The sequence below is a fragment of the Anopheles arabiensis genome, chromosome X (genome assembly GCF_016920715.1).
Source record: "Anopheles arabiensis isolate DONGOLA chromosome X, AaraD3, whole genome shotgun sequence".
Lineage (NCBI taxonomy): Eukaryota > Metazoa > Arthropoda > Insecta > Diptera > Culicidae > Anopheles > Anopheles arabiensis.
This window is the reverse complement of record NC_053519.1, coordinates 19,372,746-19,397,488: the sequence shown is the minus strand read 5'-3', so window position 1 is coordinate 19,397,488 and position 24,743 is coordinate 19,372,746. Positions and strand designations below refer to the sequence as shown.

The 24,743-nt window shown below is 48.0% G+C and overlaps 1 protein-coding gene across 2 annotated transcripts in view; it reads left to right on the top strand.

Moving 5' to 3' along the window:
• Positions 1-24,743, top strand: part of LOC120905750 (neurogenic locus Notch protein) — a 74,710-nt gene that overhangs the window by 7,751 nt on the left and 42,216 nt on the right. For both annotated transcript variants that reach the window (XM_040316819.1, XM_040316818.1), the window contains exon 3: positions 23,256-23,334. In XM_040316819.1, the coding sequence (XP_040172753.1) occupies positions 23,256-23,334 (79 nt within the window). The remainder of the gene's footprint in view (positions 1-23,255; positions 23,335-24,743) is intronic.

Sequence of the window (24,743 nt, the reverse complement as noted above, 5' to 3'; positions counted from 1 at the left end):
TCTAGTATGGACACACACACACATTCTGTCTATATGAGTGATAACAGCGCAAGCCAGACTCTCTCAGTCAAAGAGATAACGGTACAACACCTGAGCCGTGAAGCCAGAGAAGGATAGAGATTTGTGGGTGGGAAGCTAATCGCCAAAATTTAAAGAGACAATCCTGCACTAGCGGTAAGCGCAATGAATGAAATGTTTCTCTTCTGCCATATGGATGTTATCAGTATAGGTTAACAGTCTATGTATTTTATATAAACCAATGTTATTCGATGCTATCTGCTTCTATTAAGAAATATTAATTCAATCAGTGTAGTGTAATTTAATCCATACGAAATTTAAAAAGCCGATTAAACTTGTGAGCTATTTGATTTTGCATCTAAATTTCATATGCGTTGCAACAAATTTCTGATTTAGTTCTTTATTTAGAAGTATAAAAAGGGAATAATGATTAATTTTAGTAAAAACAAAAACAACAAAACTTAAGTTAAGCGTTTATATTTTAGTAGAATAATAGTTTTACCCATTCAGTAAACTATTATTTAGCTTTGTTTAATTGAAACTGTGTGATTACTGCACAAAAAATATATTACACAATATTCAATGAATACTTTCAAGTTCACCATATATAAAGTGAGCAACTGAAAAAAGCGTAACCATGGCAGATCATCCTGCGTTCCATTGAACCTGCGTTCCGCGTTCCGTTCTTTTTCTCCAGATTGGCAGGTTCGTTCCGTTCCTCAATTTTCGAAACTATTCCCATCACTAGTCCGTATGTCTATAAGCTTCGAAATTTGAGCCTATGCATACATTAGCATAAATCTGCAATAAAGCAGTGTGCCCCGGCGCGACGTGATCAGGCGCGCGCGCAACAAGCAAAATTAAATGAAAAGAAAAAAAAATCGAGAACCATTTCCGAAACACCAACCCCGAATGGGGGGAAGGGAAACCGGGGACCGATTTCTGATGATGAATATTGTTTCCGCCAGCGGGCCCCGGGTTTTGACATTTTCTCGGAACTCTGCCCACGCACACGGTGTTATAGTTGTTTTTCTTTTTTTTTTTAATATTTGCTTCTTTAACGAGTTTTTCGAGGCGGTTTTAAAATTCAGCTCATCCCTTCGGCGTCAACCGAGCGATGGGCAGTGGGGCAGCGTTGTATTACACGGCTTATTTTAATATGTTTTACTGCAACGCCCCGTTCGCCCGGTTCCGGCGGGTTCGTCGCTTGGTACGGCGCGCAAGTCTTACGTTGGCCCATCGTCCGTATACGGCGGAGAACAGACCGCGCCGCGTATGGGAAATTGAACACAGTGTACGCATGCGTGCGTATGCTTGTATGTGTGGCGTACCTTCATGGCTGAACGTTAAGGCGACAACAAAACCAAAAGAGATCCTCGCAAAATCACTGCCACTACCTGCTTTGGGTATACACTGTGTGTGTGTGGTTTTTGTTTGTTTGTTTGTGCTTCCTTTTCCCTGCTTTCCTGCACGCTCCTGCACAAGATGCACCTGGCATCTAGCCCATGCGGCCGAATATACGTCTGTTTGCGAAATCCGATCTCCGGTTTGGCCGAAAATCCCAAACCATCGATCCGTTCGATCCACATGGATGGGTTTTTGGGCAGAATTTGATCCAGTTCCCGAAAGGGGACCTTCGGACAGAAAGAAATGCTTTTACTAGCTCTGCTCTCCGATCCCTGCAAACTGCGGCAACTAACGCCTCAAGACACGCTCATTATTTCCATCTGTAAATCCTGCTCTCGGCGGGAGTGTGTACTCTCTGCTAGTTTGCGGTGCCTTTCAGCTTTCCGCAAAATCGGTCGACGGTCTTCTCTCCGCTCGCATAGGTGCTGCTGTCCGTTGAGTTTGTCTTGCACCTTTTTGCTGTACGCTGCCTACGTAGCAGTCGAGAGCGCATGAGGGCGAACATAGTTTGCAGGAATGGTGGAAAGGAGGGAAACATTTCAGGCAAGGTGGTGGGCGCACAGTGACGGATAAAAATCTCCTTTTACCGTGGGCGTTGGTTTTGGTAGTGGGCAGTGTTGATAATGTGAAGAGAGAGAGAGAGAGAGAAAGACTCCTCGCTTGTTCGCAAACTCTCGATTATCGCGCTATAGTTGAGGACAGCGACGGGCGTGTGTAAATGTGTGTATGGAAATGGAAAAGCAAACGAAGGAAGGAAGAGCGAACGATAGCGCAAAAGGGCTGACGCTAGCTTTATGGGAAGTAAGATTTCCAGCACCATTACAAAAAAAAAAAAAAAAACTAAAACCAGTCGATGAAAAGTTTCAATCCCCAGAAGGGAATTCTTCCCTGTCTACGACTTTTCAATGCCTGCGCTCCTTGGGCTCGTTCGTTTGTAATACTTTTCCCTTCTATGTGGTTTCTCTATCGGCCTTTTTTTCTCCTATGCTTATTTTGTGATGCGTTATTTTTGCTTCTGTGCTGTGCCTTCGGCGTTGGAATATTCGATATCGTTTTTATTCCATTTCGTTCTCTTTACCTGTACTCTCTCTCTCTCTCTCTTTCTCTCTATCCTTACCATTTGTTTTTGTGCCGCTTTTATTCGTTCTTTCTATTTCCACTACTTCTCTCGCCTTGCTTATGTTACCTTTTTTCCTTTTTTTTTCTTCCATGCTATTAGAGCTTGGTTTTATCGTTAACGTTACGTTTGTTCCCGGTTGCCTTGTGTATTCTCGCGCTCGGGTTGTGTTGAGATTTGTTTCGATCGAGCACAGCACGGGTGCACCTTGACCGGTGCTTGCCCCAGTATCCTGCGCGGCATTGCTCACTTGTAGGAGCTCATTCTGCCTACGAGTTTGGTTGTTTCGGCCACCAGAACAGAACGAGAACAAAAAAAAACGCAGGCATGGAATAGAATTATTAAACATTAAAAAGTTCGTGGAGGAAATGCGAACACGGTGTGGTGTCCGCGCCACACCCGATACATTGATGGCGGCTGCCGATGATCACATCGGGACCGTGGGCACCGATAGTTTATGGTCACACACACACACACACACACGGGCGTGCACATTTTCGCCCATCGCTACGTGCCTGTACGGCACAGACGAAGATGTTTTGCATACAATGTTAGCAGATTGGACGCCGTGTGTGCGTGTGTGTGTGCTGCTATGAATATTTCCGGGAATTTTAAATATCTTCACCCCTTCCCTCCAGATGTCGCCAACGTCGCTCCCGCGATCCGGATTTCGTGCTAGAGGTTCGCTAGATGCGCGAAGCGCTGCCTAATTACGATCGCGGCAAATGTGCGCGATGTGCGCGAAGTGTCCGTGTGCTGCTCCGTTTTCTTTGTCCCTCCCTCTTCCTGCGGTTCTCGGCTCGCTCCTCGCTGCCTGTTATCTTCGCTGCCAGGGGAAGGCTTCTCTCTCTCTGTTTCTCTCTCTCTCTCTCTCCCTTTTTTATCTCACCTGCTCTCGCACGCTCGCGTTCCATTCGCTTCTTTCAGTGCTGTTCGTTTGCTGTTTCTGTTTTCCTTGTTGGGTTTCCTCTTACCTTTGCTGCTTCTTTATGGTCCGGCTTTACGAAAACCTTTCCGATGTGTGATGTTCGGTATGTCTGGTCAACGCTCTTCAACAAAAAAAGGATAGAAATAATAATAATAATAATAATACTAATACTAAAGAAGTATTCTCTTCCCCTCGCTTGCTCTCTCTCTCTCTCTCTCTCTCTCTCTCGCTGGTTTCCATCGATGGCCGATTATGATGAAGCGAAATAAAAGCACCGTGGCTCGAATGCTGATGCTGTGGGAGCCCTGATCTCTGGACAGAAGCAGCAGCATCGGTGGAGTTTTCTCTCTCTCTCTCTCTCTCTCTCTCTCTCTCTCTCTCTCTCTTGCGCCCGCTCGCCTGGCTCAGATTCCGGCCTTATTACACACGCCCGTGAGGCAGCGAATCGCGCCTTCGCCTTCCCTGCATTCGTGCATCCACTTTCGTGGACGCCGCCACCACACAATGTAATGCTTCGCCGAGCTATGCTCTCCTTTCTATATGGATATTCTCTTCTACGCAAGTTAAAAAAGAAAAAAAAATATGCTCCACCGCTTTACTGCTCCGGTTTTATGCCCCGGGGCCGTTTTATTCGCGCTCTCTCTCTCGCTCTCCTTCTTGGGCCACACTCGGGAAGAGGGTTTGTTGCTTTGTTGCGCGCCCTGTTCTTAGTTTTATATTCCTACTTATTGCTGTCTGTCTGTGTGTGTGTGTGTGTGTGTGTGTGTGTGTGTGTGTGTGTGTGTGTGTGTGTGTGTGTGTGTGTGTGTGTTTTTGCCCTTAATCGAACTCGACACGACCCCGGAGAGAAGACAGATCTGCGTGCGGCTTTGTTCTCGGTTTTCCCTCCGGTTCTGGCCAGCCTGAAGCTTCCGCCGCCTCCTTCTCCTTCTCCTCCTCCTGTTTCACTCCTTAAACGGTGTGGATCGTTGGGCTGGGGCTCTCTCAACAGACCGAACGTGCGGCATCGGTTCCAGTGTCTTTTCTGGTTGCCACTTTTTTTTTTCTTGCTGTTGTCGTCAAGTTTTCTCTTCCACCTTCTTTCTTTCCTGCAATTATGATACTCTCCGCACCTTTCCCGAAAAAACAACCCCCCCCCGTTCCCTTTTCGGTTGTACACAATTTTTAATGCTCCTGGTGAGATGATCCGCACAAGATGGAAACAGATTTTTAATGTTTATTTTATAGAGTGCTGCGCAGTTGTTGCTGGCTCGCTTTTCGGCTGGTGGCCTAGGCGGCGAAGGAGGAAGGTGGAGTCGAAAAACGAAGTATACACACATGTATACACGCACACACATCAGGGGAAAGATTTGTCTGCATATGGGTTTGCTTTGATTTTGCAATCGTTTGTTGTAAAACCATTTTTTTATTCCTCTGCCTCCGTGAACCGCTCGTTTTACATTTTTTATGCCTTTTTACGATCGCTAACCGCGCTCAACCGCGCCATTTAAAGTTGGTACGACTCCCGGAGGCTTCGAATTTGTGGCTGAAACCCCCGTGTAAGCTGTGATTTTTTTTTTGTCAATTGTGTTACCGTTCATTGGCAGAAAAATAAACACTCGTAAAAAATTCCAAAAAAATAGTGTGTGTGAGAGAGAGAGAGGGGATGGGGAGAGCGCGAGAAGCAGAAAGACCAAAGGCAGAAAAAAATTAGCAGAGAGAAAAGCAATTAATTAAAACTCGGCGACACTTGGTACAAATTAATATTTCGCAAATAAATGTCAGGGCGCGGTGCCCACTGGGAAGGGCGAAATGGGGAAAAAATGTGCAGCCAAACAACCAAAGCCGCGGCAAAGAGAGAAAAGGTTGCCCTGGGACCTGGTGTAGGTACCACCGGGGATAGAAAGGGGGACCGCTCCGACGCTCGATCGAATTGCGGACGAGATGAACCAGTTGCGATCGGAGCGGCGGACAAATTTGCCATAAAAGTGATCATGCCAACCACTGACCAGGGAGGACGGGAGGGCGGGAAGCGTGGGGTGAAGCTATAAAGATTGAAGATGAAATGGCCATTGGTTTTGTGGCTGATTTTGTACTGGGGTAGGGGGGGGGGGAAGCGAACCACCGAGCAGCTTCTCGCTGTCCACTTACTTTTCCCAGCGAGTTGTCTTGTCGCGTGCGTGTGTGTGTGTGTGTGACGAGTTGGTTTAAACTGATAAGTAAAAGAGCGAACAAAACAGAAGCCCCAATACCCCGAACCCTGCTCACGTGTTAACCTTACCTCTCCCCTGCGGTTAGTCCACATCCTTCTCACGGTGCTGGAATTGTTCGGTAACGCTTTTCGAATCGACTTTGCCGCGAGCGAGCGAACCGGTGGAAATTGTCAGCCAAAGCTGTGTTTATTTGCGGTTCACTTTTTTTTCACGAATCTCTTTACCCCAGCGGATGCAATGAGCCGAGCTCTGGCAGTGCAAGCGGTGCGAAAGAGGGTGAATCGTGGCAATGTTGGTGTAAGTGGGTGTTGTGGTCTAGTTTTGTACCGAAAAAAAAAAATGCGTACAGCAACAACAATCAACCAAAAGCACTATCTAAAACGGTTAAATGAGAAAAAAATTGCCCAGTCAGTGTGTCCCATTTGAGTTCGATCAATCGATTAAAATTCGATCCCACAAACGCATTTTGTTTTGGTGTGGGAGTGGGCGGATGGGAATGGATGAGGAGCAGATTGACGATCCATCCCTCCACCATTGACACATCAAAGCGTAAGCGAGAGAGAAAGAGAGAAGAGAGAAGGGTTGAAGCTAAAATAAAAAGAATGTCCAAAGTCATCGTTCAAGTGGTTAATACCAATCGCTTCTTTTACCTTTCTTTCCCTCTTTCTCGCACTCGGGTTGCCTGCACTGTGGGAATGGGGCCCGTTCAAGTGGGCAAACGAATGGACCGATGTCGAACTGCACAGCGAAATTAAAAAAAAAAAACACATTCAAAAAAATCATCTTTTACGCGTATTTTTGACGATTTTTTGTTGTTGCTCTTTTTGGCAGGCAGATTGCAAAGATGATTGTTACAGGGAAGGGGGGGGGGGGAGACTGTTGGGGATATTTAATCAACGTGAAGCATTTTAATTGCTTTCCCTTCGCTGTGATTGCGAACCCCCCCTGTGCCAAGTAGTGTCTCTTTCACCCCGGCAACCGTTTTGTCGCCAACGGAGATTTCGTGGGCGATCAAAAACGGGTGGTGGGATGGGAGATATTCACTCTGAGGGTAGCGGTCAGTTCAGGTTTGGTTGCGGGTGGATGGGAACATTTGTGAACGCTTCGCAATAGACACGCGACTGTTTCGGTGGGAAACGGAGCAAAAAAAAAAACAAATCGGAACGACAGTGCGCGTCGCGTGCACTTCCAAACGTCGGATTTCCAATCAATCGTAAGACCTGTTGTTGCCAAACCCCCTCCCCCGGATGGTTTTGTGTCGCAACAAAGTGGGAATTGGGGCGAAAGGGGCAACGTTACACGGATGAACATCTCATTTGACGGTTGATAACTCTGGCACTGCGCCGGGTAGCTGCTGTCCCGGAAATTTCATATTATCCCGTGTAATCTTCGTCCCGGAACAGTGCTGTAAAATGTCATGAGCATCACTAGATATTCACCATCGAAAACAATGATCATATACGTAGCAGCTTGATGCTCATTGCTGATACTCAATGAAAGTGCGTCATGACATACCGAACGCGACTTGCTAATGATTGTGTTCAACGCGATACTATGACTGACAAAGTGATGGCACTGACAAGTGACAGTGCTGTCAACTGCCACTATTTCAGTCACCATGAGTGTTGATTGAGTGATTGAAACGAAGCTCAAATCTGACCACGTACACAACTGAGATGATCAGAGGTGATACTCAAACAGTTGGTGGACCAATCACATGCTTGGTGACATTTTTTGTAGCACCCAACCCTTGATCACTCACTTGGTCATGACATTTTCTGTCGGTGCTATATATGACATTCTTGGAATATACTTGGCCAGGGGTGTCAAGCAGCAAAATGAGCTCGCTCTGTCTTCTTTAGTTGTTTGTCGGGTCAAACAGAGCAGATTTTGTTTCTTGGGACCACTCGCACGCACCGCATATCTCTGATGACTATCGGGATGATCACTGACTGAAAATGTCGCAAACAATTGATTGACCAAGAGTTGGTCGCAAAAATGTCACCAAGCATGTGATGATCGTAACAACTGTTTGAGGCTCACCTCACGCTGACATGATTTTGTTTCAGGCGGAATTTGTCATGCCTATGTCAGTGACATTTTGCAGAACTGATCACAGTAAAAAAAAAGTCATGACATAGTGACTGATCAAGCGTAAAAATGTTACGACGCATGCATTGATCACACCAATTGTTTTGAGTATCACCATTGATTATCACAATTGAGTTCGGGACGATGACATGGATTTAGTTTCAGTTAGATTTTTTTTTCTGACATTGACAGTGACATTTTGCAGCACCCTGCAGGAACAAAGCGTTTAATCATATTGTCAGCCTATTGTCGATAGCACCAATGGAAAATAATCTTTTCTGGAAACACTTCCACAGTTTGGTCGCCTTTTTTTTTGGTTGGGTATGTTTCGTAGGCAGTATGGCAAGGGGTTAATATATAAAACTTTATTTGCCTAGCGGTCAACTATCAGAGCGGAGTTATCTTCGCTTGCCAGGGGAGCGTCCGGGGCGTAGTGGATCTGGGGGAAAAAGAAAAAAAAAATACCTAAAAAATGGGTGCGACCTGAAGCCGCCCCAATGGCAAGAAGCCCGACGACGCCATCACTCTATTCCTGTGCCCTAGGGGCGAGTTACTGTGTACGCAAATGGGCGAACGCGCGTGCTCGCGCGCGCGCACCCGCGAAGGTGATGGATGATGGTGGGCCCGTGGGGTCTTATCGCCCGTCGTCACCCCGTACCGATCGGTTTTCTTCAAAAAAGGTCTCAACTGTTAACGCGCGGGCCACTGTTGAATAAGGCGACATGAGACACGAGACTCCTCTTGGAGTTTTCGCATGTGCATATGTGTGTGTGTGTGTGTTTGCGATAAAAGCAAAAGAGAGAATTTAGTATGGGGGAAATACAGAACGGGCGCACAATTTTATTGCCATTATTTGTTGATGCTTATTTTTGCGCACGACAGCGTGTGTGTGTGTGTGTGTGTGTTTACGTGGCCCCGGCGAGGAGGGTGATAAAATGACGATGCGAACGGCTTGTCGTGTGCCACGGACATGCCCGTTAAGACGTTCTTGAGGTACTTACTTGTTCGTTACCTGGCACTGTTGCACTGGGTCTGTGTGTGCGTAGACTTTTACCATTAGTGTCGCCAGACCCATGAAACGGCTTGGTGGCGCCCCAAGACGCTTTTGGGGTTTCGAGAAGACGGGTGATATACCGAAGAAAAAAGAAAGAGAACTAAAAAACGATGAGGCATAGATGCGGGCCTCGCGTCGCCTTTTTACCCCCTATGCGACAGACGATAAATGCATTTGATTGTTTGTATTGTGCGGGTAAGCTTTCCGGTCTGTGTTTCTTCTTCTTCTTCTTCTTCTTCTTCTTCTTCTTCTTATTTTCACTCTTTGCCAGCAGTGGGAAGGTGTCGTTAGAGGTGGACACATTCGCAGTGCATTCGCTGCAAAATGGCCACTTGTACATCGGGAATTACATTTCTCAACTTACCTACAGCTGGTGGCCAACGGTGCCTATAACAGGCTTCTCGGCTTCAAAACTCGCTTGATTTGTATTTATTTTTGTAACACCCCCCTCCCCCCCCCGTTCCCACATGCAATGCAATACGACGCCGCCAACCCGTGCAACAAGTGGTGGGACCGCGCGCTAGACGACGGTGTGTCGTCTCGCATGTGTGTAGAGGGGAGGGCCGGATGTCAACCATCTGTTTCGGTGTTGGGCCGCGATCGTCAACTCGCTCTTGCGTTCCGCCTTTTTCGCGCCCGCCCGTCTGGTGGCTTTTCCCTAGTTCCCCTAGACAGAAATACGCGCTTCACGTGTTGACTCATGTCGGAATAGAAAGAGACGGGAAGCTATGCTTGTCCTATTGGGGACAGCTTCTTGGGGAAGAGGGGCGAGCCTTTTTCGAAGTAGGAAGCATATGGCTTTAACTGGTTATATACATTACAGTAGCCAGATATGTTTCACCGAAAAAGTTTGAGGAAGCTCATTAATAATCTGATATTCATGTATGAACCGTACTTTCTTCGGATTTAAAGCGTTTAAATCGGAATAATGCGTTTGAAAATTCGCCCCTGCTCTCCATACCTTTAGTAGGCTGGAATTGGGTTGCTTTTTTTTCTGTCTGTGTGTCTACCCTTCCGCTCCCAAAAGCCGATGCGCTGAAGAATTCGTTCCGGGATCCCTGAGAAAGTCAAACACAGGACTGCTCTCTACTACCCGCCTGCCCATTCAATCACCTACCACCATGTGTGTGTGTGTGTGTGTGTCTCACTCGGCGTTCGCCATGTTTGTTTTTACCCCCCCTCCCCCCGCGCGCTAATTGACAGCGAATGAATGAAATTGTTTCATTCGAAACTGAAGGTCGGGGTGGATGCGCCGTCGACAGAACGTTCGGCGATGGGCTGTTCGAGGAAGCGCGCGAGCAAGGTGAGTGTGTATGTGGACACGCACGGTGTTTATTTACACGGTTAATAAAGCCTTTGTTTGGCCAGTTTCGACTGACCGCGCGCGCCACAGGCAAAAGGGGGTGATTGCGTGCGCATACCCCGGTATGCCGCTGCGGGAACCGTCATATTTGGGGCGTTTCGGAAAGGGGGATGTTTGGGCCGAAGTTTTGGGCCGCATGCGTGTCGCCAGGCTACTGCCACAGAAGCCGTTACACATATCTATCCCTCCTCCCCTCCCCTGTGTCTGCCGCACCCTGTGAGGGGATGCATTTCCATATCAATAGGTGCAGACTGCTGCGTGTGTGGACTCATGGTTGTGTCGAGCGTGAATGTTAATAAAAAGCTCAAACACACACACACACACACACACATGCTCTCGCCGTCCGTTGAACCGCTCTGCTCGGGTGCAATCGGGATGACAGAACAACCGGTGGTTTGCCGACGATTGTACGTTCTCCCAATTAGCAGCCCAGCATCATCCGTGGCAGCGTTACGCGCTTTAGTAACGCTGTTTTGTCTCTTCCACCGACAACCGGACGGCAACAAAACGCCCGTGATAATCCCGAAGGATGCTCCGAACCCCCCCCCCCCCCTCCAAAGGAACCAATCCGACACTGAAAGTACCTATATCAAAATGCACACCTTGAACGATTTGGTTCCGAACTTTCGGGGCAAGTTTGCAGGTGAAGCCCTGGCAGCACAGGTGACATAATTTATCTGCCCCCCCTTCCCAACAAGGGGGAGCGTAGACTTGCATAAGTTGAAAATAAACAACTCAAAAACCCGCTAAAACAAAACCCACAAAACAAAACGCTTACAACTAGGTTGTTTTGCTCAACCTTTGAACCGCACAATGTCCGGCCCTTTCTCCGGGCGGCATGGGCTTTGGGTTGCGTGTATCCGACGAGCAAGGTGGGAGGGAAAGGTATAGCTGTAGGTCTTACCTCTCCTTTCCATTGGCTGATGACTTTGGCAGCAACGACGAGCCGCTGTGTGATGTGAAACGCCAAATTCAGGTGATCATGGGGTTTGCTTTTTTTTAATTCTTTTTTTTTTTTACTTCTGTGGCTTTGGGGTGGCTGTTGTGTGCATTCGCGTCGAGATTTTCGGTAAGGGTGGGCTTTGGCAACTGCACCAACAAAGCAATTGTGATGTGTGTGTGTGTGTAACGGTGAATGTGTACATTTTTTGTTGTTGTTTGGGGGAAAGGGAGGAGAACTGTTATTACCTACCCTTGCGCAATCTCGCGTGCTACGGTCACCTGAATGTGCGAATCAAGGTGTATGTGTGTGTGTGTGTGTGTGTGTGTGTGTGTAGGCTGTCCTTTTGATGTAGCGTTGTAGTTGCTGGGAAAGTCGATTAAAATTATACATGATCTGATGTATCTCGCGCCCAACGCCGGGGGTGTTTGGTTAATTTTGTGTTGTCTGTGTGTGTGCGTGTGTGTGTGAGCTAATTTTTTGCTCGATAGCAGAGTGGGCCAGAAAGAGAAAGGTGCTCGCGGGTAATTAGAGCTGTTTGCCAATGGTAAATTAGATTTGTAATTAATTCTTTCTTGGGCCGCATCGTCTCGGCCCTGATTGTTGTGTGTGTGACCCTCTTTTTCCCCGACCGGCGATTCAAACTCATTGCCAATATGAGGTGGCAGAAGAGCGATATTGTAACTCCTAAAATGTGACAACTAAGTGTGTGAGTGTGGTACACACGCCGAGGAAGATTGGATGCGTTTAGATTGGATTATGTAAGCGGCGGAGAGCGTTACCACGATTGCAAGTGTACGTAAGACGGATGAGAGAGTAGGAGCATCTACACGGTGCAGTCAGCAGCCGAGCAATACTGAAGTAGATCAGCAAAGAACGAAAAAAAAAAAAAACACACACACACAGGACAAAGGGGAAGAAAGTGGTGTACCGATTGATATGCAAATGCTGCCGGCGGTGCAGAAAAAAACCGCGCATGTACCGCGTAGGGATGGGTAATAAAGCTGCACGAGCTATTCTATGCTATGGTCCATCCCTGTCCAGGTTTGCCGCAGCTGAGTGTGACGTGTGTGCAATTGGATGGTGCGATAGACCCAGGACAGAACTAGCCAGCAGCAAAAACGAGTCAAGTTTTAGCGGCATATGTTGCGGAGCACAGTTTAAACTTAAATGACCCAAAACAATAAGCGCCAGGGCGCGCAACGCAACGTACTCCAAGGTACGAGTGTGTAACGGGGTGAATGGGTGAATTTTGGCGAGAATATTGGTTTGCTTTGGGGATGGCGCAAATAATAACCCCCCCCCCCACACTTTTTCCGTTCCAAAGTGTTACATTTAGTGATGGGTTTAGTTGACAAAATTCCAGAGTCAACTCCGATCCAGCTCGGATAATTTAGGAACCGACTTCGGAAGGTAGGTTCGCTCAGCATTATCCGGGGTCGTTCGGAATCTTCTGAAACCGTTTGGAATCGCCTTGAGTGAAATCGAAGCCGTTCCGAGTCGCCCGTAGTCGCCCGAAGTCGCCCGTAGTTGCCCGGAGTCACCTTGAGGCGCCCGGAGTCGTATAGAGTAGTCTGGAGTCACCCGGAGTCATCCGGAGTAGTCTGGGGTCGCCTGGACTACGATTCGTCCTGAGTCACTTGGAGTCACACGGAGTGGTCTGGAGTTACCTGGAGTCGTTCGGAGTCGTTCGGAGTTGTCCGAAGTTGTCCGGAGTTAAAGTGGACTACAACTCCGGACGACTCCAACTCCGGGCGGAACTAGCGGTTCCCATTTTGCTGAAGCCGCAAACGGACTTACAATAGTCGGTGTCGGATCGGAGTCCTGGGCGCGCTCCAGAGAGCACAACACTAATCAGTTCGCCGGAACGCTATGGAACGATAAATTAAATCATTACTAACCGACGGACCTCCCCATTACCCCGGACGTTCGGGCTGTGTGAAGACGTTATGGATAGAGAGTGAAATACTGACCCGGGTCATCATTGAACCGTTCGCAAGCCGTATCACACATTTGCCGCCGTTTCTGTCAATTGGCTCCGTCTGTGTCTGGGGACCCGGGGCGCTAGAATTCAATTAGCGCTCAATGATTCCCAATGATGGGCCGGCGGACAAGCTGTCTTTTTTTTTCCTGCGGAACGTGCAGGCGTAGTATGCCGCCCGCGGACGTCAATCAATTGACCGACCGAGCCTATACAAGGTGTCTTGGCCTGATATGCGACATGTGTGAATGGTGCTCTGGGTTGCGTGACCCTGACCGTACAGAACCGGGTTTACGGCCGGGAGGAGATCCTGCGTGGGCGTGCGAACCTGATAAGCCTGGGGAGGCGACCACATCCCCTGCGCTCACCAGTCAGCTGGCTCCGCAACTTATCGCGACTCTGGTGGTGAAGCGTGTACGAGCGCGTCTTTGCTTGCTGCCTCTATCAAAACGTATCGGCACCAGAAGACGAACGCCCGCCGTGTGGGCCCTGCTGCTTAGTTCGCGCAGCGGCTGAGAGCGTCCTAATCTTGTTGGGGCAGAATCCCTCCCACCCTCTTCCCATTGAGGTTCCGGTTGTTTCTGGGCGGAGGACAGGAAGGCGGACGTGCAAATCGGGCTACTGGTGGCGGTCGGTCGGGTGATCGAGTTATCGCGTGTGAAAATAAACCTCCCCACTCGTCTGCAAACCTTCGCCATGCCTTCCCTCCCAGGCTGCTGGGACCCTCTAAAAAAAAAAACGGGCCCTGATGCTAATCGTGCGGAAGGTGCTGTGGTGTGTGTTGCGTGCGGCTAACCGCATCCGCATCTTAATCGCAGACTGCAGCCCTACTGCCGCGGGACATTTCACATATGCGGATGGATTTCACAGTCCCCCCCCCCCCCCGTGCACAGTAGCGCTTGAAGCAGGAGGCTCTTATCACTCGCGCGCCGGCTACCACCAGACGGACGAGTACAGCAGGAATGAACATGTTTTGGAGGTTCTCAGCTTTGCTCGGCGATAGTGCACTGGCCTGTACTTTCCGATGGTGGATGTAGGGCATCGGTTTTGCGCATAGTTTACCGTTGCGATTCTACTAGATCGGCTTGAGAGAGCGGCTGATCATCGGTGTTCGTCCCTACTTAAGACTACTCCTGGGGTTAGCATGAAGTCGTCTCTATGAGGCAAATGTTGCAAACATTCTGTAGCCCTCCCGTGCCCAATAATATGCTGTCTGGTGTGTGTGTGTGTGTGTGCTCTCCTGGGTACATCAGCCTAGGTTAACTTAATTAATTACCATAATTGGCTGAATCGCTTCGAGCGCAAAACATCCATCTATACATCCTCTCCACAACCGACTCCGCAACCAAACTAGAACTCTTTCTCTCCCGTCTCGTCTCGGCCCAAAAGTCGGCTCCCTCACACGCTCACTTGCCGCGGCAGACACAGCCACATTACGAGCGCGCACGCCTCAGTTCCCGGTCACGCTCGACCTGCGCTCCGGCGGGCAGCAGGAGAGGGAGCTTGGGGCAAGCAACAACAGAAACAAAAAAAAAAACACAGAGCGCCCATGTGGAGCTTTCGTACTCAGTTCCCATGACAGCGCGTTTGGTGTGCCGCAAGGTGTGGGGCAGCGCAGGGCGGTATCAGTGGTGTGCCCGCTCTCGCCTTGCCACGCTCTCGCTCCAAGCTCGATCGATCTCGCGCAATCCATCTTTTCTCACTTGGGCAAAACTCGTTCGTTTGCAAGGCACCGAAACGATCGCTACGCGACCATGGGACCCACACACACACACACTGCCACTTGTTGGGGTGCGGCTGCATTGAAGGTGCTTGCAAGAGTCGGCTGGAAGGGGTAGTAAATTAAATTACAATTTATTTATACGTAATTAATACCGGGCGGGTTGCGTCGCGTAGAGGCAACTGGCTGGGAAAACTGCTGGAGTAAGCGATTGGACCGCTCTGAGCAAGAGGTGCCGGGATATATATCTCATAGTTGTGTTTTTCGTCGACCGCGCGGTGGAAAGAATCGGATACTTCCGATTGTGCAGTTCTGAGTTGTGCAGTTCGATCTGGTTGTTGGGAAGGCGCAGAGGTTTGCATCGCAAGCGCCCAATGCTCATTCACCCCTTGCATTTGAAATAAAAAGTGAACCATCAATCCATTTAGCAGTTGTTTTTGCTCTAATTAAAGTTAAACAACAATCCACTCAAAACGTAGAAAATTCTTGGTAAAAATGTTCACATTTCATTTTCAGTTTCTGAAGTAATATCCGGTTGACCAACTTTTGTTTCGCATGATACTGTATCCCAATCAAATTGGCTAACGAATTTGTTACGAATTGTTCAAAACAAAGATAGTCTATAAGTGTTATATTGCAAACTCACATGCGTACATAACCCTTGCACCCAATGCAGTGTGCATAGCGAGGCAGGTGCAAGAATAAAGGCGATAAGAATAGCCCGAACACTGCTTGAAACTGTGAAGCATTCTAAGCGTGTTAGCATTTCGAGCGACATCGATCTGCTTGAGCAGAAGAAGTGGAAGACTTTGTGGATGCTGTAAGCTTTCGGGGGGCCTAAGATATCGCGCCGGCACAAGACTTTTTTTTTTATTTAATAAAATGTAAATGAGATTTTAATTTCATGTCAAGCGAGGCCCAAGTGGAGGCCGCCAGCCATTCGTTAGTTCTTCGCTCTCTATCTCTGCCTCTGCTTCAGATACCACGGTGGCTGAAGAAAGCGAACCGCTTTAGAGAGCGGAGGAGTGCTATGTGTGTCGTGCCACAGCTACACATAAAAGGCCTTCCCGTTTATTTGAAGTGATCCACCAGCGGGGCCCGTTTGCATCTCCCTGGGTCTGCTCGGGTAGGTTGTGCTGGATCAGCAGCCTGCGGCAGGGCACTTACCAAACGCCAAATGCGGAGCGACTGGCCAATCTGTGTCGTGAGTTCGATCGACATATTTTAGAAAGCAAATCGTGCATCCTCCGCAGCACATACACACCCTCCTCCCATCGGGGGCTGCGAAGACCAGCTTTAACTCCCCGTAGCTCCAAAGCAGCTCCGATGAGATAGAAATGCACACATACATGCTCTACGAAGATGTGTTTGTGTGCCAACCTGGCATGCAAATCATTAGTGGAGGTTAGGGTTTGCCTATAACTGGAGCATCAAGCAGCAGACGACCAGAGGTTCGTGGTGGTCACCGAGTCGCATATCCGGACACTGAACCAGTAGGCAGAGCAATGGTTTTGTGCGGTTCTTATGGTTAGAGTTGGGCATTCTGTGAGTATCTTCAGGGTAAGCACTCGCTAACGGTAAGTCCCCTGTGATCGCGCTTATCGTTTGCTCTCTTTTGAACTCCTTCTGCTCCGGCCGAAGTTCGGGACGCAGATCTTAGTACAAGTTGGATTGCCGGACGTACTGGACGGGGCAATGTCCAAAGCCGAGAATGGTGGCTTGAGTGACAAAAGACAATTCCGACATTCGGCACTGTGTGGAACCTCTCGACGATGTTGGCGTGCGAATGTTATGTATGGGGCTATTCACACACACACATATACACACGCACACAATTCGTCTTGTGTCGTCGTGCTTTAGAGAGTATAACCTGCACGAGAACGGTGTCAACTCCCGGAAAACCTCGGGAAACGCGCATCGCAAGAGTTTGCCGTGTCTCCGCGATTGTAATAAATGAGCCTACATAATACTGCCCACAGCTACTCAGTGGTGTTTTCATGTTGTGGCTTTCGCTTTTGGTTTTGTTGGAAAACATAAATATCCAGATGAGCTGCAGATCTCCTCATTTGTTAAATAAAAGTCCCACTCTCTCGGAGACATCTTCGCTCATACCTTACACTTGGACGGTTTTTGGAAACACTTTGGGAATTCCTGATCACAGCGCTTATCTTTTCGTTCACACCGCTGCAGAGATCCTTCGTTCTCTATGTCCCTCTCTCTCTCTCTCTCTCTCTCTCTCTCTCTCTCTCTCTCTCTCTCTCTCTTTTACATATGCTCTTATACCTAAGAGACTTCCTGAACTGATCGCCACATCATCTGCCAAGTAACCGGAGTACTTTTCGTAAAATTTCCTCAGGTTCTCCTCACTCACTGAAGTCTATTTTTGACATCCGTCGTCCGGATCCTCAGAGTGTGTCCTTAACGGATGTTTTTCAACTTGTTCTTTCCCCTTTCGTCAACTCGGCCCGACCAACCAAACATCAGCTCCATGTCTGTATGTGTGTGTGTGGTTCAAGTTACAACCAAGGTCCTGAACGCCCAGACGGGAAGCCTCTTCGTCACCCGTACGTTCCCATTGCCCGCATTGAAGGCATGCTTGTGTGTTGCTGAGCGCGTTTGTACCAACCATCCTCATTTTCACCATCTTCCTCCTGCTCAGCCCGAGCACAGGGGTACCGCTGGCTAGAGACCCAGAGTAGAGCATTATTATTTCCTGCTCTCTAGCTGTGGGTCTTGGGTGTACGGTTGTGTGCACGTCCTGTGTGAGCTGTGGCTGGATTTTTTTTTTTATGCTGCAGTTCTGCTGAACACGGCTAAACATACCTTCCCTTTTCCATCATTGTTTTCGTTTCCCTTCGTCCTCTTCGCTGCTTCCCATTGCGTCTTTACCTTGCGACGGTCGACTGTTACAGCCTGCGGGAATACACGAACACCGTAATGGGCGATGGGCCACAGCCCAAGTATTTTTTTATTTCTCTTTCTTTCTCGCTCTCTCTCTCTCTCTTTCTCTTTTTTTTCTCACTCTCTTTCTCTCTATGTTTCCCTTCTGTCACAATTATGTTTTGTTTCGTTCGTCTGCGCCCTGTCCATTGCCTGCACGTTTGCTGTGTTAGTGTGCTCAACTGTACACGTTTGTAGCTGCGTGTGTGCGTGTATGCATGTGTGTTTGAGTCTTCCGGCGAGATCGGTTTTATTTTTACTCACTTTGCGTAAGCTCCGGTTACGTTGCCCGTTGTTGGTCCCTTTTGGTTGGGTCGTCGGTGGAGTTTTGCCTTTTCTTGCTTTACCTTCTCTTCTACCGTTTGGGTTCGCTTTCGTCATCTACCATCCGTTGAAATTGTCTCCTGGCTTTCTCTCCCTTTCCTTCCTTCTTTGTTTTCTCTGTCTCTCTCAATGCCTCTCAATTGTTTCTCTCTCTCTCTCTCTCTCTCTCTCTATAGTATTTGGATACGCACGTTCTCTTTCTTGTTTTCGTCCTTTCCCTGGACCGCGCATCTCTCTTTCAGCCTGCTCCAACCCGTGGTTGGCCGTTAATTTCATCCAGATTGATGCCAACAAGTGGCGGAGAGACATTTTCCCACGAGTTTGTTTTCAGCTGTTTCGTTTACGTCGTGTTTCGTGTGGTCTGCTCTCTCTCTCTCTCTTTCTATCTCTATCTCTCTCTTTATCTCTCCCCTTCCCGATCTTCTATCCCATTTGACTGCTCTGGCTTTCCTACACGGCGTTTGGCGGGTTTTGTAGTTTTGCTTCCCTTTTTTTGTTTTCTTTCGTTGTGGCTGTACGCTGCCATATGTGTATGTGCTGTCTCCCGTCGGAGCGTGTTCGAAGCGAAGTGTGCAGCTTTTTAAATACACCAGATCAGGAGGAAATGTAAAGAGGCTCACACAGAGAAGCGGGAAAAAACACACGAAGCTACAGATCGTATGCCCCTTTACGGGGTTCTTCGCTTGTAGCCCGCCGCTATGAGCAACATAATTTCTTGTACAGCTTGTGTGTGTTCAAAGGATAGAGAGAGATAGATAGGAATAGAGAGAGAGAGAGAGAGAGAGAGAGAGAGAGAGAAAAGCTCTTAATAGGGATATGGTATAAAAATTGAAAACCTAGAAACAGAAGCAAATAGGAAATGGAAAAGGAGAACATCCGAAACACTCGCCAATATGTTGAATCGTCTTTTTCTTCACTTTTCCTGAACGATACAGCAGTAAATCTAGAATTTTCCATACCAAAACTTAGACGGATTTCAGTGTTAACCCAAAACGCAACAATTTCGGAGTGTTTCTTTCAACTTTGCTGCTTAGCTGCAACTCCAGCGCATTTGCTGCAAATAAAACGCGCTACAGCTTAAACGCATCGTAAACTGTGTAACAGTGTAAACGTAACAGTGACGTAAACTGTGTGATTTTTTTCCACTGTTTTTTTTTTGTTCATTTCATAATTGGAATCATTCCATTGATGCAGTATTGTACTGCAAGCGAAATCGAAACACAGAGCGAAAGAGAGAAAGAGAGTCATAGCGAATGGGTTTTCATTCTTGCGGGTCCGTTATGCTAAATTGTACGTTGGACTTTCTGGTATGCTTCCTAATATCGCTTTTCACTCACACTTACGCTGGATGGGTAAGAGAAACGAGAATTCCAGCAAAAAATGAGGATGAGAGAGACAAAGATCGAGAGGGAGATAATGATTGCATCGAGTACACATATCTAGGGAAAGCAATGGAAATTTGTATCAGCAGAAATGCGCACACATTGCCCTTAGGTCCTTGGTGAGAGGTGATGTTCACCTTAAACATTTGGTAATGCAAGAAATCCATCCATGGATCACTGGAAGCAAACGGATTGGATGTCCTCCTGGTCACGGCACCAAATCGTTTCGTCTCGATTTTTCCAATAACCAATTTCCACCGCGACAAATGCCCCCCGGACTGACATCCGACAGCAATTATGTGCTGTCCTGCATTTCCATCTCACGGTTGCTGCTGCCGCGAAAACGATCAAATAACAACTCAACGACAGCACGGCGAGACAGCGGGGACATCTGTTTGCCATCTCCCGGGCATGCTGTAAACCCCAGTGGTCGTAAAAACCGGGGCGCAACTATGTTGCCCACCAGTAGCTGAAATTAAGAACGGGGACAGACAGGGACAGACAAAAAGTAAAACGAAACACCACTTACACACCACCACCTGCGGACGATACACAGGCCAAACGAAAATCTCACACGAAAACGAAGATCAACAACAGCAAAAACAAAAGCAAAAGAAAAACACACACACACACACACAAAAATCGGTCTCGTTCGTTCCGCCACCAGAGTGCGCTTTGCCGGGAGGCCGCGCACACTTGTTAACGAGCACGATCCGGTTACAGAAAGAAAGTAGACGCACACCAACGTACAACACGGTATGGGTGATGCTAGAACGCGACGGTCCCTGATTGTTTGGTGGCTGGTGGTTGCGCATGTGTCGCCCTTTTTGGTTGTTTGTGCTCCCCCCCCCCCTTTTTTTTGTTTCATCGTTCTGTTTGATGTGTGGCGCGCGTGCATCTCCTCTCTTCGCATCAGCAGCGCGCGCCCCGCTCGCATCGTCACGATGATGATGCGCGCACAGTGCGTCAATTGCATCTCGGATGTACACAAAAAGCCGCCCAAAATGAAAGCACCGACAAAAGTAAAAACCACTTGAGCGGCGGCGGCGCAGCAGTACCGCATTCTTACGCACCGATTTTTCCAATTTCGTACAATGCTGGTGTAGTTTGGTGGTAGTGACGAGGGGAAAACGGGTCTTTGATCAATTTGATGCGAGACGAGGCATATCCAAACCGACCGGAAAAAGAGGAAAATTGGAGTGAAAGAGAGAGAGAGAGAGAGAGAGAGAGAGAGAGAGAGAAAGAGAGAGACAAAGAGGCGAAAAAGCGACAATCTTCGTGTGGTTCATGATTTATTTCCCAAATTTTGTTGTTGGTTGCCGTGGTGCCGTGACCAGGATTTTCCCATGACGTCGTCGACGCATAGCCCCGGCGACAATTACGCAGCCGGCAGTGTTTTGCTTCCTCTGTCACTTTTCGAGGAAAGGATTTTTCACTGGCTGGGGGTTAGGGATGCGTTGAGAAGGGGAGGGGGAGGGGATAGAAGATGGTACCCAAAAGAATGATTGTAATCGCTGTCTGCGTGTTTTTTATGGTGTGATTTCACTTGTTGACATCTTGTTTTCTCTCTACCGGATGGTAAAGTGAAAAAAAGAGATTCGTGAAACACATAAACGAGCGTAAAGAAATTAATAAAACGGCTTGGCTTAGCGCACTACAGATACATCACAAATCGTTTTACCAATCACACATGCGCAGCCCTCTCGCATGTGGTACTGTTCCTGTGGGAGTGCAGCCGTCGGGAGTGCAGAGGTCTTGGCAGTCGCGTAGGAATGTAATTTGTCATAAACAGGAGAGGCATAACATATCGCTTCCCAAACATTGTTCCCTATGCCCGTTCGAGCTATCTGTTCCCGTTCGACCAGTCTGGGAGTTGTCGAGAGACGCATCAAAAGAGCATCCAGAGCTCTCAACTCCGCTAGCAGCAGTAGCACCATTCCGCTGCAATGCGCGGTGTCAACGGTTCTGGTCCGGTTCGTTTGAGTGTCGCTGGGGTGTGCGCACATTATTAGGCGGCACAAAACCTGAATCCAACCCCTCCCCCTTTTCGGTGCGGTGCCGGTGGTCAATGTGTAATCGACCCTGGGGAGTACGCGTTACCAAACGGAAACCAAGCCTTTGAGCCCGTGCTCTATACCGCGAATGTCGCATAATTCTCGGAGCTCGGCACGCGCTCACGGTGCGGTCCACCAATAACCCCCGACGTGCACCCGCGCAACCCTGCGGTCTGAATTCCGGCCAATTATTTAGAATCTCGCGTCAGCGTGTCCACACACACAAATACACACACACACACACACACACACTGTTTGTGTCGACTTTTGCAGGCGCTCGAGAGGGAGAGAGAAAGCGAGAGACGAATAGTTGACAGCATGTTAAATGATATCTTGAGGGTGTCAGCATATTTGTGTACCATCGCGCGCACCCACTTTGCCCCCGCATACGTTGCCCGTTCGATCGGCACCACCAATTCCAGTCGCCAGGGATGAGCAACTTGAGCAAATGCGCTCACTATAATCGACCATGAAGTTGCATGTGAGTCCCCTAACGATATGCAATGCTCTTCGTGTCAAAACTGCCAAAATGATGGGAACAGTTGAATAAACATAGTGTTTTCGGCCTGATATTTTTTAACTAAAATAAAAGTATACCAAGATATCCGATTCGTGTTACTAGTTGATCTTCCCAGCTCTAGTCCACGGGCAGGCATAAACAAGGGATGGGATATCCGTTCCTCGGGTCCTTTAAGCGTGCTGTGGAACGTGCTGTCAGTAGCAGTGATTGATAATATAATGGAGTGAGTGAGAGAGATAGACAGAGAGAGAAAGAGAGAGAGAGAGAGAGAGAGAGAGAGAGAGAGAGAGAGAGAGAGAGAGAGAGAGAGAAAAGATATACCGTGCAAACAGACGTAGCGCGACAATGTCACGTCACGCTGGTTGTCGATGAATGACGTTTATAAATTTTACATCTCGTAGATTGCAGTAGCTCATTTCCTAAAGTGCTTCGTTTTTTGTCTATAAACATTAACACAATAAGTTAAAATGCGTTAAGGTTTATTTGGATTTTTTTTTTCGGATTTTAGCATTCATCTGGCCTATAAACAAACTGGATTATTCGACTGCTCCAAACATGAAGCTCTGTTTCAAGTAGCTCTGTTTGCAAAACTGAGCTACTCTTAGAATTGTCGCGCGCTACAAAGTCGCTCTACGTCTATATGCAAGATGAGAGCAAAAATTATGCTTGCTATTATATCTTATTTCTTTTTTTCTTTTGCTCCTCTTTTTTGTGGGCCAATACCTCACCCGCAAACAAGCCGAAAGATAAATGATTTAACGATGCAAGTATGCATTTTGGACGTGTGTTGCTAGTTGAGATGAAGGGAGGGATGTGCAATCCCAAAGGCATTAAACAAAAATGGTCTCCTTCTGGTAAAAAAGTGTCCCCCATTCCGCTCGCAACCTCGTTGAAGATTCAAATTGATGTATGCTAATACACCGCCCCGCAAACCGAGGGATGGGGCGAGGGTTGGATTGTGTTCGCACAATTTAACACGGTCAGAGCGGGCGGGCTGGCGGGCAGTGAGCGTTTGCAAATAGAGGACGCGACAGCACACATCCGGCCGGCCGTGCCGCGGCAATTCAACAGTCGCTCTCGTGTGATTGTTATTCTTATTCAGAACTTTGTTGTGCTGCTGCTGTTTCGCGCGAGAGGCTCGATTGCGAGACGCACGCGTTCCCTTTCCAAGCGGATGATTCACTAATTTTTCTCACCTCTTGTTCTTATTCTTCTCTTCAACAGGTTTCCTATCGTGCTCACCGTCTCCGTGCAAACATGGCGGCACGTGCGTCAGCCGCCCGAACGGTGCATCCTACTGCAAGTAAGTAGTTTCGATTCCGCAGGGGAATTCTACGGGGAGCGGATCCCCGCGTTGAAGGATTCATTTGCTGCTAATTGGACAATTTTTTTTTTTTGCAACCTGACAAAGCCTCGCGAATTTTGTAGCTTTGCGTAGGACGCCCGACGGCGTTCAGTTCAGTTGTGCGGGCAGGCTACACCACGGGCCCTGGCTAATTAAAAGGCAGTAAAGTCTCGTCCATTCCCGGGATAAACAAATGCCCGCGAGGAGATCCAACACACGCAGGCGGAAGATTTCAATTCCCGGACACACGTGTGAGACAAATACTTGTTGCAGGGAAATAAAACATCACAAATGATGCACCTAAGATGCATGGATATTTGTGCCGGCAGGGGGGGTTCGCCGTTGCTGTTAGGTCGAAATCATCGCATGTGTCTGAGTTAGCTTAATTGCTCGCGGCTCGGTCACGATCGTCTCAAAAAGTTAGTTCGTTCTTGGGTTTGTGTGTTGGGAGAGGATTGTTTTTTTTTTTTAAATATATTTTCCTTTCCTACTCCCCTTCCAACAACAACAACAACAACAACAACAAAAATCACCAATTGGTGGCACTAAGAAATTGGTGTTTTCTCCCCATCCCTTCCACCAACTCCCTCCGCATCCTTTGCGGGGAGTGCGAAACGTTCGTTTGCCATAAATCGCGCAACGCGCGCGCCATCGTTCCGGCCGAGTCACGGCCTGCCAAATAATAATGGCCGAACAGCGGTCATAACCATAGCACTCGGACGATAAATGGCAATAAATTTCTGTGCACCACCCTTGTTGTGTCCCCACTGCGCCCGTGTGTGTGTGTGTGTGTGTGTGTGTGTATGCGCGCGGGTTGCAGTTACAGTTCTCGTTCGCCCATTAGAACACCAACGATCCAAATCCGCTGAGGATCGTGCGGCATACAGTGGCGGGCAGAGAAGTAAGACTGATCAAGTGTTATTTTATTATTTTCGATGATAATGCTTATGTTTTAATATGTTGCTTGTTAGGTTGTTTTTCTTTAAAAAATGAGTTAAATAAATGCATTTCTCAATTTTAATCTAAATATTTCAATACAACAAAGCTGACTGCAGCCTTACTTAAGTAGCCACCACTGTGGATATGTGTATTTTAGTTTCTCTTTCCCTTTATCGGCGCGTGTTCGTTCGTTAGCGCTCGCTGCAGTCGCCTTTTGAATCGATCCCTTTTCGCTTCCCTTTTTTCCCCCTCGGATCCCTTTTCTCTTCCCATAACTTTTTGTCTGTATGTTACATAAATAGAGAAAGAGAGAGAGACAGAAAGAGAAACAGAAAGAGACAAGGCATACCGAGTGCCAATTGCGAACGGAGAGTGTCGTGTGGGGGAGACAGTTTTCGCGATCACGCGATTTATTAGCCGGAGTGGGC